Source organism: Bombina bombina, chromosome 1, assembly GCF_027579735.1.
Source record: "Bombina bombina isolate aBomBom1 chromosome 1, aBomBom1.pri, whole genome shotgun sequence".
In the NCBI taxonomy this organism is placed as follows: Eukaryota; Metazoa; Chordata; class Amphibia; order Anura; family Bombinatoridae; genus Bombina; species Bombina bombina.
Genome location: NC_069499.1, coordinates 428,684,263 through 428,697,069, shown reverse-complemented (window position 1 = coordinate 428,697,069; position 12,807 = coordinate 428,684,263). Strand labels below are relative to the sequence as shown.

Here is a 12,807-nt window from a genome sequence, read left to right as displayed (position 1 = left end):
GCCAGGAACTTATAGTCCTTAGTTTGTTTATCTCAGTTTTTCTAGCATTACTGGAATTTGAGATTTCTGTTAGCCCTTGAATGCTTTCATGGCTGTGCTGTATCCTTGATGACAGACAGGACCTATTTTGGGTACAAGTTAAATCTGTCCTTCCCTTTATACAAAAGTGGGAGTCTTTTTCCATCTTCTGGGCCAGGCTCTTCTAGTTCACCTATACTAGAGTACAGGCTGGACCTGTCTTTAAGCTTTATCTTGGATGAACCCTTGAGGAATCTAATGGATCTAGGAGTCCTAGACTTCAGAGCTAGACTTATTTTGAGATTTTGCCTCTTCTTTTGCTTTGTCTTTGGGAAGTTGCGGGTGACTTTGGAGTCATGGTCCCAGTACCTATTGCCCTGTGGGAATAATTTCTTTCCACTGTTGGGATATGGCCATTAAGGTTCTGTGGATCAGGAGTTTCCTTCCTTTTCCTTTCATGGTTCCTCAGCCTAACATTTAGCTTTGAGGCTTTGGACTTCTGGGTTCATTTCAGTTGGGAATTTTAGGAGGCTAGCTCCCTTTTATTGGAAGGGGAGAGTTCCTACTGAGTAGTCATGAGGAGCTCGTTTTGGAGGAGGGCGGAGGCCCACTATGACTCTTGTCAACAGTCATCTAATTAAGCAGGCTCTTCTGGAACGGATGTTCCCTACTATTTTTTTCTTCTTGAGGATCGATATCTGATTGGAGAAGCTAGATCAGGCGTTCCTGCCTATCCCTGGTTTACTCTTTCACTCTCGGGGTGATCTGATGTGGTGGTTAGATCCACCGCTTGGAATCAGAAGGTGGTGGCTTGAAGCTTTTGTTTTTTTCTGCCAGATGGTGTGTCTTGTATCTGCTATCATCCCTAAGTGGAATGTTATTCGGGACCTTCAGTCTGTGCTGTGGGATTCTCTTCTTTGTGACCATATTACTCGTTGTTGGGGTTGGTCCAATCCTAGCAAAACTAGTGGCATGTGAGACTGATTGCTCAGTTTAGCTCCATGAGTTAGTATTGCGGTTTTAGGGTCTTGCCTCCATAGGTATGTTACAGGGGGTCATGGGTTCCTGTTTCTATGAGGCAGACGCAAGAGTATGGGCTGAGCAGAGAGAGAGAGTGTTTTAAAGGAGCCATGTTCCTTTCGTGGCACATAGTTGGTCCCTCATCATCTTTCTTAGGTGCTGAGGACCACCCTTGTAGGGAGGAGCTGATTCGTTCTGGATCTCTATTGGTCTTCGGGAGTCTGTCTTTATTTTCCCCAGAATGAGCTGGGGAAGGGCTGGCTCGAGCGGTCCTTTTTGGGACAGTTGACTCTCTTATCCTGATGAGTACCTTTGACACATAGTGTGCAATAGGTTGTGGGTTAAATCCGGTGGCATTCCTTGCTCCTTGATTGTGGGCTTGCAAGCAATTTTCAATTCCCTGATTGTCTTTCTCTTCCTGAAGATCATTGAACTCTCAGGTGTTTCGTCCCTTTTGCTGGGGCGCTTTCTACGATCAGGCCGTTACAGTTTTTGCTCCTTTTTGAAGCTTAGTCTCTTTTAAGGGGTGGCATAGGGTTATTTTTTATAACCGCGCAGGAATGGTCTTTGAATTCCTTCTTCATGATCTATTCCATCTGTAGATGTTTTTTCTACATACCATTGTCCCTATGTTGTAATCTTACAATACGTACTCCTTAGAGGAGTTTCCTTTAATTAAGGTTGTTGACAAGTTTTGTTAGGGGTTTCCCCCTAGGATTGTTCTTTTAAATGTTATTTTCATTTCTAATGGAAAAGGGTTTTCCTTCAGGGACTCTTGCCTTGATGTTTTTTGGACTTGGGAGGCTTGATTGCCTACCTTATTGTTGATGGTATTTTTTACTTGACTTGGGAGTGAGTGTGTTTTTAGCCTCTTCAGAGGTTATGGCTTAGTTTAAGGCATGAGATCCTTATGGTTCTGATTGTTGGGCGGCTATCTGGCCCTCCGAACATTCTTTTTCTTTTCTGCTTCTGTTGAACAGCTTCAGGAAAATGGGTTGGTTGCAGGCTGTTGTGCCCTCAGATTTGGTCCGCCTCCTTTTGTTCTACCATTAGCATTCAGTGTCCTCTGTAGCTTGGGTATTAGTTCCCACATGTAATGAATGCAGCTGTGGACTCTCCCTGTATTTAGAAGGAAAAACATAAATTATGACTTACCAGATAATTTCCTTACATTTGATACAGGTAGAGTCCACAGCTCCCGCTCGTGTTCTCCGATGGGCGGCCCTAAATTTATTTTGTTTTCTTCTGGCACCTTTTTTCACCCTGATGTTTCTCCTTCTGTTCCTTGTTCCCTCAGTAGAATGACTGGGGAATAAGGGAAGGGGGGGTGGTGTTTAAGCCTTTGGTTTGGGTGCCTTTGCCTCCTCCTGGTGGCCAGGTTCTGTATTCCCACAAGTTATGAATGCAGCTGTGGACTCACCCTGTATCAAAGGAAAGGAAATTATCTGGTAAGTCATAGTTTATGTTTTTTTGCCCCTAAAGTTGTTCTGAAGCAAGATGCTGTGCTGATATAACTGGAGCTTCTGACGAACATCCCTTTGGCCCTATATTCACAGTGCAGACATCTATTTCTATTTTGTAATTTGTATGTGTGTCAGTTTATTTATTTATTATAGTATAATCAAATAGCCAAATGACACAAAAATATCAACAAATGTTTCTTTTTTACTAAATATTGGGTAAGCAAATGTATATTCAGTTATGCTTCAATTCCTCTATTGAAATTGTCTCTTCAGCTTCATAGCTGTTCTATGTACACACTACCTATATTTAAAAAGGAACTTTACTATATCTGCTGCTATGATACAAAGCAGACAGCTTATCACACACACTACAAATGTGTTCTAGTCTCTCAAGCTGGTTTTTTTTATTTTATTTTTTTAATACATAAAGCTGTCGTAATAATCAGGTTGCATGTGAGTACACTTGTAATACCATATATTTGCAATTGATTCCTGCTGGGGTTTTTTTTTTTTCTCTTACCTTGTAATTACTGCAATCCTTCCCACCTTGTTTTCAGTATTTCTAAGTCATTAAGTCGGAAGCATGACAGCAGTGCCAGGCTTGGCATGATTCTCTTTGACTAAAATCTTGTAAATTAGCACAATTAGCTCAGCATCATCTTGCTAATTAACTTCCAGTGTCTTGTGTAGAAATTTTGCAAACAAGAGAAAGCGAGTCAGAAAGGGATCAACATGGCATGCTGATAGTCTATATTGGGTCTAATGTGATAGTTTTTTTTTTTTTTCTTTGTTTGTTTTTGTTTCGTTTTGGTTTCATAAGTATCAATCTTATCCAAATGGCAAGTGTTAACCCAAATGTAGCAGATTATAAGTTATCAATTTAGAGGGACATAATAGTCTTAAAATGATATGCTCTAATTTGTTACAGCATTTCATTTAAAAAACTTTGATCCTGCACCTCTGTTTATTTAAGCCTTCAGAGGGCTTAAACACACACAGTAGAAGTACTGCTCGGGACCTGCAGAGCACTGCTGGTCCTAAGTGGAAACCGCCGCTGATTTAATCAGCAGTGCTAGTTGATCTACTTGGACATGTAACTAACATCGCTGATTGGAACAGCGGTGGTTTTCCACTTGGGACCAGAAGTGCTCTGCGGGTCCCAAGCGGTACTTTTACTGGGCTTTTAACCCCTTTGCAGGGGTTAAACACATTTAATGTCGATAGTTTTAAAATGACAAGCTCTAACTAATTAGATTTTTAATTTTTGTTACTATTATGGCCCTTTAATTGAACTGGTCTAAAAATAACCAAATTGGGGCAGGAACAATTACTAGAACTAGATGATAAATATGTAGTTTTCAACTATTTATTATACTGTATATCATTAGTGACACAATGTTTGCAATTCTTTTTTTTTTTCTATAAAATTCCAATTAATACTTAAAAGCAAATATTTTTATAAAGCTATTGAAGTGAATCATATTTGTTCTAGTCTATATTTAAAGGGACACTGAACCCAAATTTTGTCTTTTGTGATTCATATAGAACATGCAATTTTAAGCAACTTTCTAATTTACTCCTATTATCAATTTTTCTTCGTTCTCTTGCTTTCGTTATTTGAAAAAGAAGACATCTAAGCTAAGGAGCCAGACAATTTGTGGTTCAGAACCATGGACAGCACTTGTTTATTGGTGCTGTCCAATCAGCAAGGACAACCCAGGTTGTTCATCAAAAATGGTCCGGCATCTAAACTTAAATTCTTGCTTTTCAAATAAAAATACCAAGTGAATAAAGAAAATTTGACAATAGGAGTAAATTAGAAAGATACTTAAAATTGCATGCTCTATCTGAATCATGAAAGAAAAAATTTGGGTACAGTGTCCCTTTAAGAGGCAGCCACTGGGCTTATTCTTCTATATACTAATTAAACATTTTACTAAATGATTATTTATAATGTTCGGAAAGAAAGGTTTATATAAACAGTGACTCCACCAACCATTCTAATTGTGTCTAATCAGTGCAAACAAATGTGCCACACCTAGATGATTTGTTTTTCCAGGAGTAACATTAATTTAAAAACCCTCTACATTGTTTTAGTTATTAGCATAAATAGCAAATTTTGCCTACAATTTTGTGACATTTCTTTGTTTAAATTTCAGATGTGGAATAAAAATCAGTGTTAAAGTGACATAGAAATAATTGAGATTTTAATTTAAAATGTTTAATTGTATTTAGTAAAATTCACATTTAAAATGTGCTTGTCTCATACTAGAGAAGACAAAAAGCAAATGGTGTAATTTTGTTAATATTTTGTAAGATTTCTTCAAAATGCTGCAAATGGACTGATTTAGCTATGTTATTGCATTTGAATGGCAGACACAATAATTTAAAGCTTTAAAACTTGTTTTAGTAATGCAAAGTAATGCTTCAATTTGAACAAGAGAGAGGCCTGAAATAGTAAATGAGGTAATGGCATGTTACTCTAAACTGGAAGAGATGCATTAAAGGACCATTAAAAAGGGATAGTAAACACCAAAAATGCTATTGTTTAAAAAGATATCCCTTTATTTACCATTCCCCAGTTTTGCATAACCAACACTGTTATAGAAATATACTTTTTCCCTCTGTAATTACCTTGTAGCTAAGCTTCTGCTGACTGCCTCCTTATCTCAGATCTTTTGACAGACTTGCATTTCAAGCAATTAGTGATGACTCTTAAATAACTCCACGTTTATGAGCACAATGTTATTTATATGAAAGACATGAACTAACACACTCTAGCTGTGAAAAATTGTCAAATGCATTCAGATAAGAGGCAGCCTTCAAGGGCTTAGAAATTAGCATATGAGCCTACCTAGGTTTAGCCTTCAGAAAAGAATACCAAGAGAACAAATCCAATACCAAGAGAACACATTTGATGATAAAAGTAAATTAGAAAGTTGTTTAAAGTCTGAATCATGAAAGTTTAATTTAGACTTTACTACCCCTTTAAATTTGACATTTCAACAATACATAAATGTATTATTGCAATATACATTCATTATTTATTCTGCCGCCTTTTGCTGTAAAATGCATCTAAACCATGTGCCTGTTTCACTTTCACCAAGAGAGGATTGGGTTAATACTTTTAAGTAATTTATGTGAGCTTTTGTTTACTTTTTTCTCCCTCCCTAAGCTTTTTTGGTGTCACACTTTTTTTTAAAAGTTGGATTATCAGTTTTGCATCAACAATCACAATAGGTAAATCATTCTTTGCAAAAGCAACTAAGTTCTAAACTGCCTTAAGGGAATACAAGAGTGCAGGCTACCCCAGTCTGCACATGTGCAAACAGTGTTTGTGCTATATCTGAATATTAGTTTGTGATTGGTTAGCATGGATTCTTTAGTTCTGGGGGACAGCAAAATCATTGAAAAGAATAAATATAAAACAATATACTCGTTTAACAAAATAAAGCTGCAGTTTTCATTGCAAAATTGTTATTATACATGAAGGTTCATAATCATGTAGTTTAAAATTTGTGTTTAATGTCAATTTAAATCAAATTTGTTAATTCCATGTCCCATAGTTTTGCTGATTTCAAATGTCACACCTGCCTGCAACCTGTCAGGTGATTTAACCATGCCACCTCTGAGGGGGTAGAAAGGTTAGGGAGAAGCGGTCTCAGGACTACTGCTTCTTATTTTGTGGTTAGCAGCCTTGCACAAACCATCACTGCCAAGGCTCCAAAGCTGCCTCCACAGGTTGATAACTGGCACCCATAGCAGTTATTTGATCAATATAGCTTCTTTGTATCTACCTCAGGTGTCCACAATAAATTATATATGATTCAAGGGGTTTGTCCCTGGTCTTTAAAACAATGCAAACTGCTTTAAACACTTATTTTTCTATGACGGTCCTTTACAATGCAGATCTTTTTTTGGCTACATGTACAGAATTTAAGTATAATTTTAATTGAGATCTTTAGAAAGCTTACAGTATAATTTTATGCCAGTTCAAATATATGTAGGTTAGTAATGCAGCTCAGATGGAGACACCGAAGCTGTAACATTAACAAAATAAAGTTTACAATTAGCAGTATTATAGTTGATCAATTGTGGATGCAGTTTGTTGTGGGGTATTGCTTTGCAAAAAAAAAAAAAAGTTTTAAGGGTTAGCTTTTGGAGGATTTATTTCTTTGCACCCTGGAGACTGAAAAGAGAAACAGAGATCAGCAGACAAGTGATGCTTGTTTTTTTTATCCAGAGGTTCAACAACAGAACTCAAAAGCAGAAAGAAGGCAGTTGTAATTCATACCGAGTTGTAGGCTTTGTGTGATGAATGCGACGGACCGCTGCCTGGGAGATTGCTTTGCTGCACTCCACGAAGCAGATTTGAAACTGTTGTGGACCACTTTAGATGAGAGTTGGATTATGGAATGACCTGCAATGTCTGTGTCATATTGTTCTGCACAGGGTGCATTATACTGTGCTAACTAGGTGTTCAGCACCAAATAAGAGAATATCCTAGATGTGATCTGTCAGCTGTGTCTCATATTTTTAGATTGAGAAAAAAAAAATCAAAAGCTGAAACTGATATTTGAGAGACAGGGTTCTTGCATATAACATACTACCAAGCAATCCTCATATGTAACTAGCCATTTAATGTAAAAATGTGACAAATGTAAAATTTCAGGTTGTTTTGTATATGCTATCATTTTATGCAAAACGCAGATGTTTTCATTATTTTATTTCTATTTTTATTTAGGCTTGAAGATGCAGTGGACGCCGGAGCATGCACAATGGCCAGAGCAACATTTTGACATAACATCAACCACGCGATCACCAGCCCATAAAGTTGAAGCATATCGTGGCCACTTGCAACGTACTTATCAATATGCATGGGCAAATGATGACATATCTGCACTAACGGCATCTAACCTTCTTAAGAAATATGCAGAAAAATATTCTGGAATTTTGGATGGCTCTATGGAAAGACCCATACTATCAAATTATGCTGATGTAAATGGTCGTAAAAATGAAAATGAACCATGGCAATCTTCTTTAAATTCAGAAAGTGTTTACCCTATGAACTGTGTTACAGATGTGATTACAGCTAGCAAGGCTGGAGTGGGAGCAGCTATCCCACCAGTAGATGTCTCAGCCAGCATAGGGAGTTCTCCTGGTGTGGCAAGTAACATGACAGAACCTAGTTATTCTAGTAGTACATGTGGAAATCACACTGTACCAAGTCTCCATTCTGGACTTCCATCTCAGGAATATGCCACAGGTTATAATGGTTCATATTTACATGCAAGTTATAGCAGCCAGTCAGCGTCTGCACTACCATCCCCTCATCCATCCCCCCTTCATAGTTCAGGACTTCTACAGCCTCCACCACCCCCACCTCCTCCTCCATCTCTGGTTCCTGGCTACAATGGTGCCTCTAATATTTCCAGTTACAATTATCCCCCTGCTAGCTACCCCCCTCAATCAAATGTTGGATCAGGGTATAGTCCAGGTAGTGCACCTCCTCCTTCTGCTTACCTTCCTTCAGGTATCCCAGCTCCTACTCCACTTCCTCCCACAACTGTGCCAGGTTATAGCTACCAGAGCCATGGCCTGGCTCCAATTGCACCGTCTGCACTGTCAAATAATTCAGCAAGTTCATTGAAAAGAAAAGCTTTTTACATGGCGGCACAAGGGGAAATAGACTCCAGTTATGGAAATTATAGCTATGGCCAACAGAGAACCTCACATAGCCCCATGTATAGAATGTCTGATACCAGTATCTCAAACTCAAATAGAGGAAATGGATTTGACAGAAGTACTGAAACAACACCTTTAGCATTTAAGCCAACAAAACAGCTTGTTTCCTCTGATCAACAAAGAAAATTTAGTAGCCAGTCAACAAGAGCTATAACACCACCATCATACAGCACCTCTAAGAATTCAAGGTCAAGTGAATCTTTTGGAAAATACAACTCCTCTTCAATTAATGAACATAATGATGAGCATAGACAACTTCTTTCACATCCACTGCAAGGTTCTGGACTTCATGCAGCTACCTCATCCAACCACTCTGTGGACGAACAGCTGAAGAACACTGACACACATCTCATTGACCTTATAACAAATGAGATTATTAACCAGGGACATCCAGTAGACTGGGATGAAATTGCTGGTCTTGATTTAGTAAAGGCTTTCATTAAAGAAGAGGTTTTATGGCCTGTGATTCGATCTGATGCATTCAGTGGACTGACAGCTTTACCTCGAAGCATTCTATTGTTTGGACCTAGAGGAACGGGAAAAACATTACTGGGCAGATGTATGGCTAGTCAGCTTGGTGCAACATTTTTTAAAATATCTGGCTCTAATCTTGTCACAAAGTGGATAACAGAAGGAGAAAAAATTGTCCATGCATCTTTTCTTGTAGCAAGATGCCGACAACCATCAGTGATTTTTGTTAGTGACATTGATATGCTTCTCTCATCTCAAGTGAATGATGAACACAGCCCAATAAGTCGTATGAGAACAGAGTTTCTTATGCAGTTAGATACTGTTTTGTCATCTGCAGAGGACCAAATCATTGTAATCTGTGCCACAAGTAAACCTGAAGAAATAGATGAATCTCTACGGAGATATTTTATGAAAAGACTTTTAATCCCACTTCCAGACAGCACAGCTAGACATCAGATAATAATACAACTGCTCTCACAGCACAATTACTGTCTCAGTGACAAAGAGATTGCACTCTTAGTACAGCGCACCGAAGGTTTTTCTGGACTTGATGTGACTCGCTTGTGTCAGGAAGCAGTGGTAGGTCCTCTTCATGCTGTACCACCCTCAGAACTTTCAGCTATTATGCCCAGCCAGTTGAGGCCAGTGACATATCAAGACTTTGAAAATGTATTCTGCAAGATCCAACCAAGCATATCTCAAAAAGAACTTGATACTTATATTGAATGGAACAAAATGTTTGGTTGCAATCAGTGATAGTCCTTAATATTGCATTGAATGTTGGCACATACACATATGCGATATGGGGAATAGAACCCCTTTTTTGTAATGTCCTAAATATAAAGGGTACCAGGATAACCACCATACCTGTTGTGCATCTGAAGAGTCAGGGTAGACATGAAAGGACGTGCATCAAACAACACCACTATTTTGAATTAAATAACATGACAGAGAGCATTTGTTGATGCTCATTTCTTTTCAAGCTAGTCAATGCTCATTAAGAAGCAGGGTGGAAGTTGACTTTGGATTGCTATGAACCTTGTCTGTTGATTCCATTCTGCTGTTCTTGAGATTTAGTTGCTGTCAAGTGCCTGAAGTGGTGCTTTATTTTTTGTTTGCCTCACAATTACATTGGTGGCATGTGCTAATATAAAGAGCTTTAACTTCAAACATTACTGGACTAAAGATGAGCGTTCGTGTTGAGAGACAGAGAGCCAGATTTTTCCATTTTATGAGCAACAGTATTCCTCAGTCCTGTCTGTTCTGCAGTTTAAACTAAGAGCAGTAACACAGGAAAACCATAATCTGGACCTTAATTTCTGCAATTTAATTATTTTAATGTTCTGTCTGCAAAAAAAACAAAACCAACAAAATCAAAAACTCAGGAAAGTGATTGAGTTGTCCAGTACCTCAAAGAAATGTGTTGAACACACTATGTACTGCTGAGAGATTTGAACAGTAGAAGTCATGTTACTTTATATCAAAATGTATATTTACCTCATGAATTGATAAGTGGCATGAAAAATTGCTTTGAATGTATTTGGTTGATTCTAAAACAAAATGGCTGAAATCTTGCCATAATACTTTGTAAAAAAAACTGAATTCCCTATGTAAATGAGTCATTATTTAGTGTTACCAGTTAAGGTATTAAATCAAAGTCTTTTTTGTTGTTTTTTTAATATAAAATTAAAATAACATGCTGATACAGTGCAAGCATTACATATCAGTATTTATGAGCGAAACTGAATAAAAGAAAAAACATTAAATCAAATCCACATTAACACTTTGTTTAACCTGTGAAAACCGAGTAGCTATTTTCAGATGTCACACTGTCAACAGTAACTTATCCTTTGTAATTATTTATATTCATATAATATTCTAAGACATATGTCCAAAAAAAGTATTTAGTCCAGTGCATTTAAAGACTTAATATGTTTTTCCTAATTACGTAATGAAATCAGCACTATTCAACCAAAATACATGTAAAAGTGAATATTCATTGTCAAAAGCTTGTTTTTCTTTTCCCAAACTGCAGTGCAGAACTCTTCTAGCTGTGTTTGGTACATGAGAAAATCAGACTAAGTTCACAGATTTTGATGCTACTAAATGGGCTTTCTCTAGCATTCTTCAAAGATACTGATGTACATGAGTTGCACTAAAGGCTTACAAGTTCTTGAAATCTTATGTTCCCTTATATCTCTGAAGAACTGCCTTTTTAATGCCCTTTTTAAAATGCTATTGTATCATTTTAGTGTAATTCATATACACATTTAACATTGCTTTAATATATTGTCAGTGGCAGGTATGAGAACTCACCCTTTCTTTTTTTACCTTTAGTTGGACCTCTCTTGTGTTACATCAAAGAATAAAATGATTATTCTGATCTGGTTACATTGGTTTTGTGCAGCCAGGCTTTCCATGTATTTCCTATCTACCTACGATATTTTCCCATGCACACTCACTATATATTTTTGTTATTTCTTGGCTAGCTTATGCCTTTGGGATTATGTTTTTTATTTTATTTTGTTTTTTAACGTTGGTACCTCGTCTTTATTTTTTTAGCCAATTATTCTCACCCCAGGATTGGAGCAGTGTATAAACTACTGCTGCACAGTGCCTGCCACTATATGTACAGCATATATCTGCTTTTTTTGAATGTATTGTTTTTTTTTCTTAATAGAGGCAGTTACAAAACTGTCACAAAGCACTGGCATTTGATGTACATTAAAGACATAAAATAAATGCACTGAACTCTGTATGTAAGAAATTACTCTTGTTTTTTCCAGCAGATATTATTTTAAACATTTCGCACAAACACTTTACATGGAAAAGAGATGTTGATTATTGCTAAAGTCTACTGTTTAAGTCCAAAGAAATGTAAATACATTACAAAATGTTGGCCAATTTTACGTAATGAGTTTAATAAGAATAAATAAATAGCAACTGTTTGTTGTTTGTTTTATTGTTAAAAATGTAACCAGAACTGCAAAATGTGCCTATTGTTTACCTTGGGGAATCTTATAAGCATCACTACAGGCAACATTCAATAACATGCAAGTTTTTGTAGGTTTAAAATATACATACACTATTCCAAGGCTTGACAAATTTGGTCAAATTCTAGGAGTCAGCCCATAAATTTAGGGGCCAACAGCTTTTGGCCATCCTTATGAGATAAATATATATATGTATGTTTGTTTTTAATGAATAAATAAATATGTAATTCCTGCACTCAATAAATAATAAATGCACCTGTTACAAAAAATACAAAATAAACTTTATTAAACTTCCATGAGAAGCATCCAAGTGATTTTTATTTTTAAAAAGACAACAAACTGGGTGCCCCCAGTTAAGTTAAAAAACACTAAGAGGCAGGTATACCACAGGCAATATAAGCATCATTATAATGTTCAATCAAACATCAAAGTAGTAATAGGAGAATACTCAAGTTACCAGCACTCAAGGGTTACAACCCGTTAGTAACAATAACAGCATGTAGTGGTTCCTTGTTGTTAAAACCAATGTCCACTTTTATATGTCCACCTTTATAACGGCAAATTGCTATAGATACAATGTTTGCAGCACTTAAGAATAACAATCTGCTGCTTGGGACTTCTCTTTCACTTTATAGTAATACTGGATTTCTCCCACTTTAAATGTATTGATCCACTATGAGTATAATCAGTTCAGTATATGACTTTAAAGGGATATTAAACCCATTTTTTTTTTCTTTCATGATGCAGATAGAACATGTTATTTTAAGCAACTTTCTAATTTACTCCTATTATAAATTTGTCTTCATTCTCTTGGTATATTTATTTGAAAAGCAGGAATTTAAGCTTAGGAGCCGGCCCATTTTTGTTTCAGCAGCTGGGTAGCGCTTGCTGATTGGTGTAGCCAATGTAGCGACCAATTAGCAAGCGCTAACCAGGGTGCTGAAACAAAAATGGTCCGACTCTTAAACTTAAATTATTGCTTTTTCAAATAAAGATACCAGGAGAACAAAGAAAAATTTATAATAGAAGTAAATTAGAAAGTTTCTTAAAATTGCATTCTCTATCTGAATCATGAAAGAAAAAAATTTGCTTTAATA

General features: G+C 36.8%; 1 protein-coding gene across 3 annotated transcripts in view; it reads left to right on the top strand.

The window, feature by feature from the left end:
• Positions 1 to 11,665, top strand: part of FIGN (fidgetin, microtubule severing factor) — a 221,014-nt gene extending 209,349 nt beyond the window's left edge. For all 3 annotated transcript variants that reach the window (XM_053698384.1, XM_053698383.1, XM_053698382.1), the window contains one exon: positions 7,246 to 11,665. In XM_053698384.1, the coding sequence (XP_053554359.1) occupies positions 7,246 to 9,473 (2,228 nt within the window). In that variant the 3' untranslated portion in view covers positions 9,474 to 11,665. The remainder of the gene's footprint in view (positions 1 to 7,245) is intronic.
• Positions 11,666 to 12,807: the final 1,142 nt, after the last annotated feature.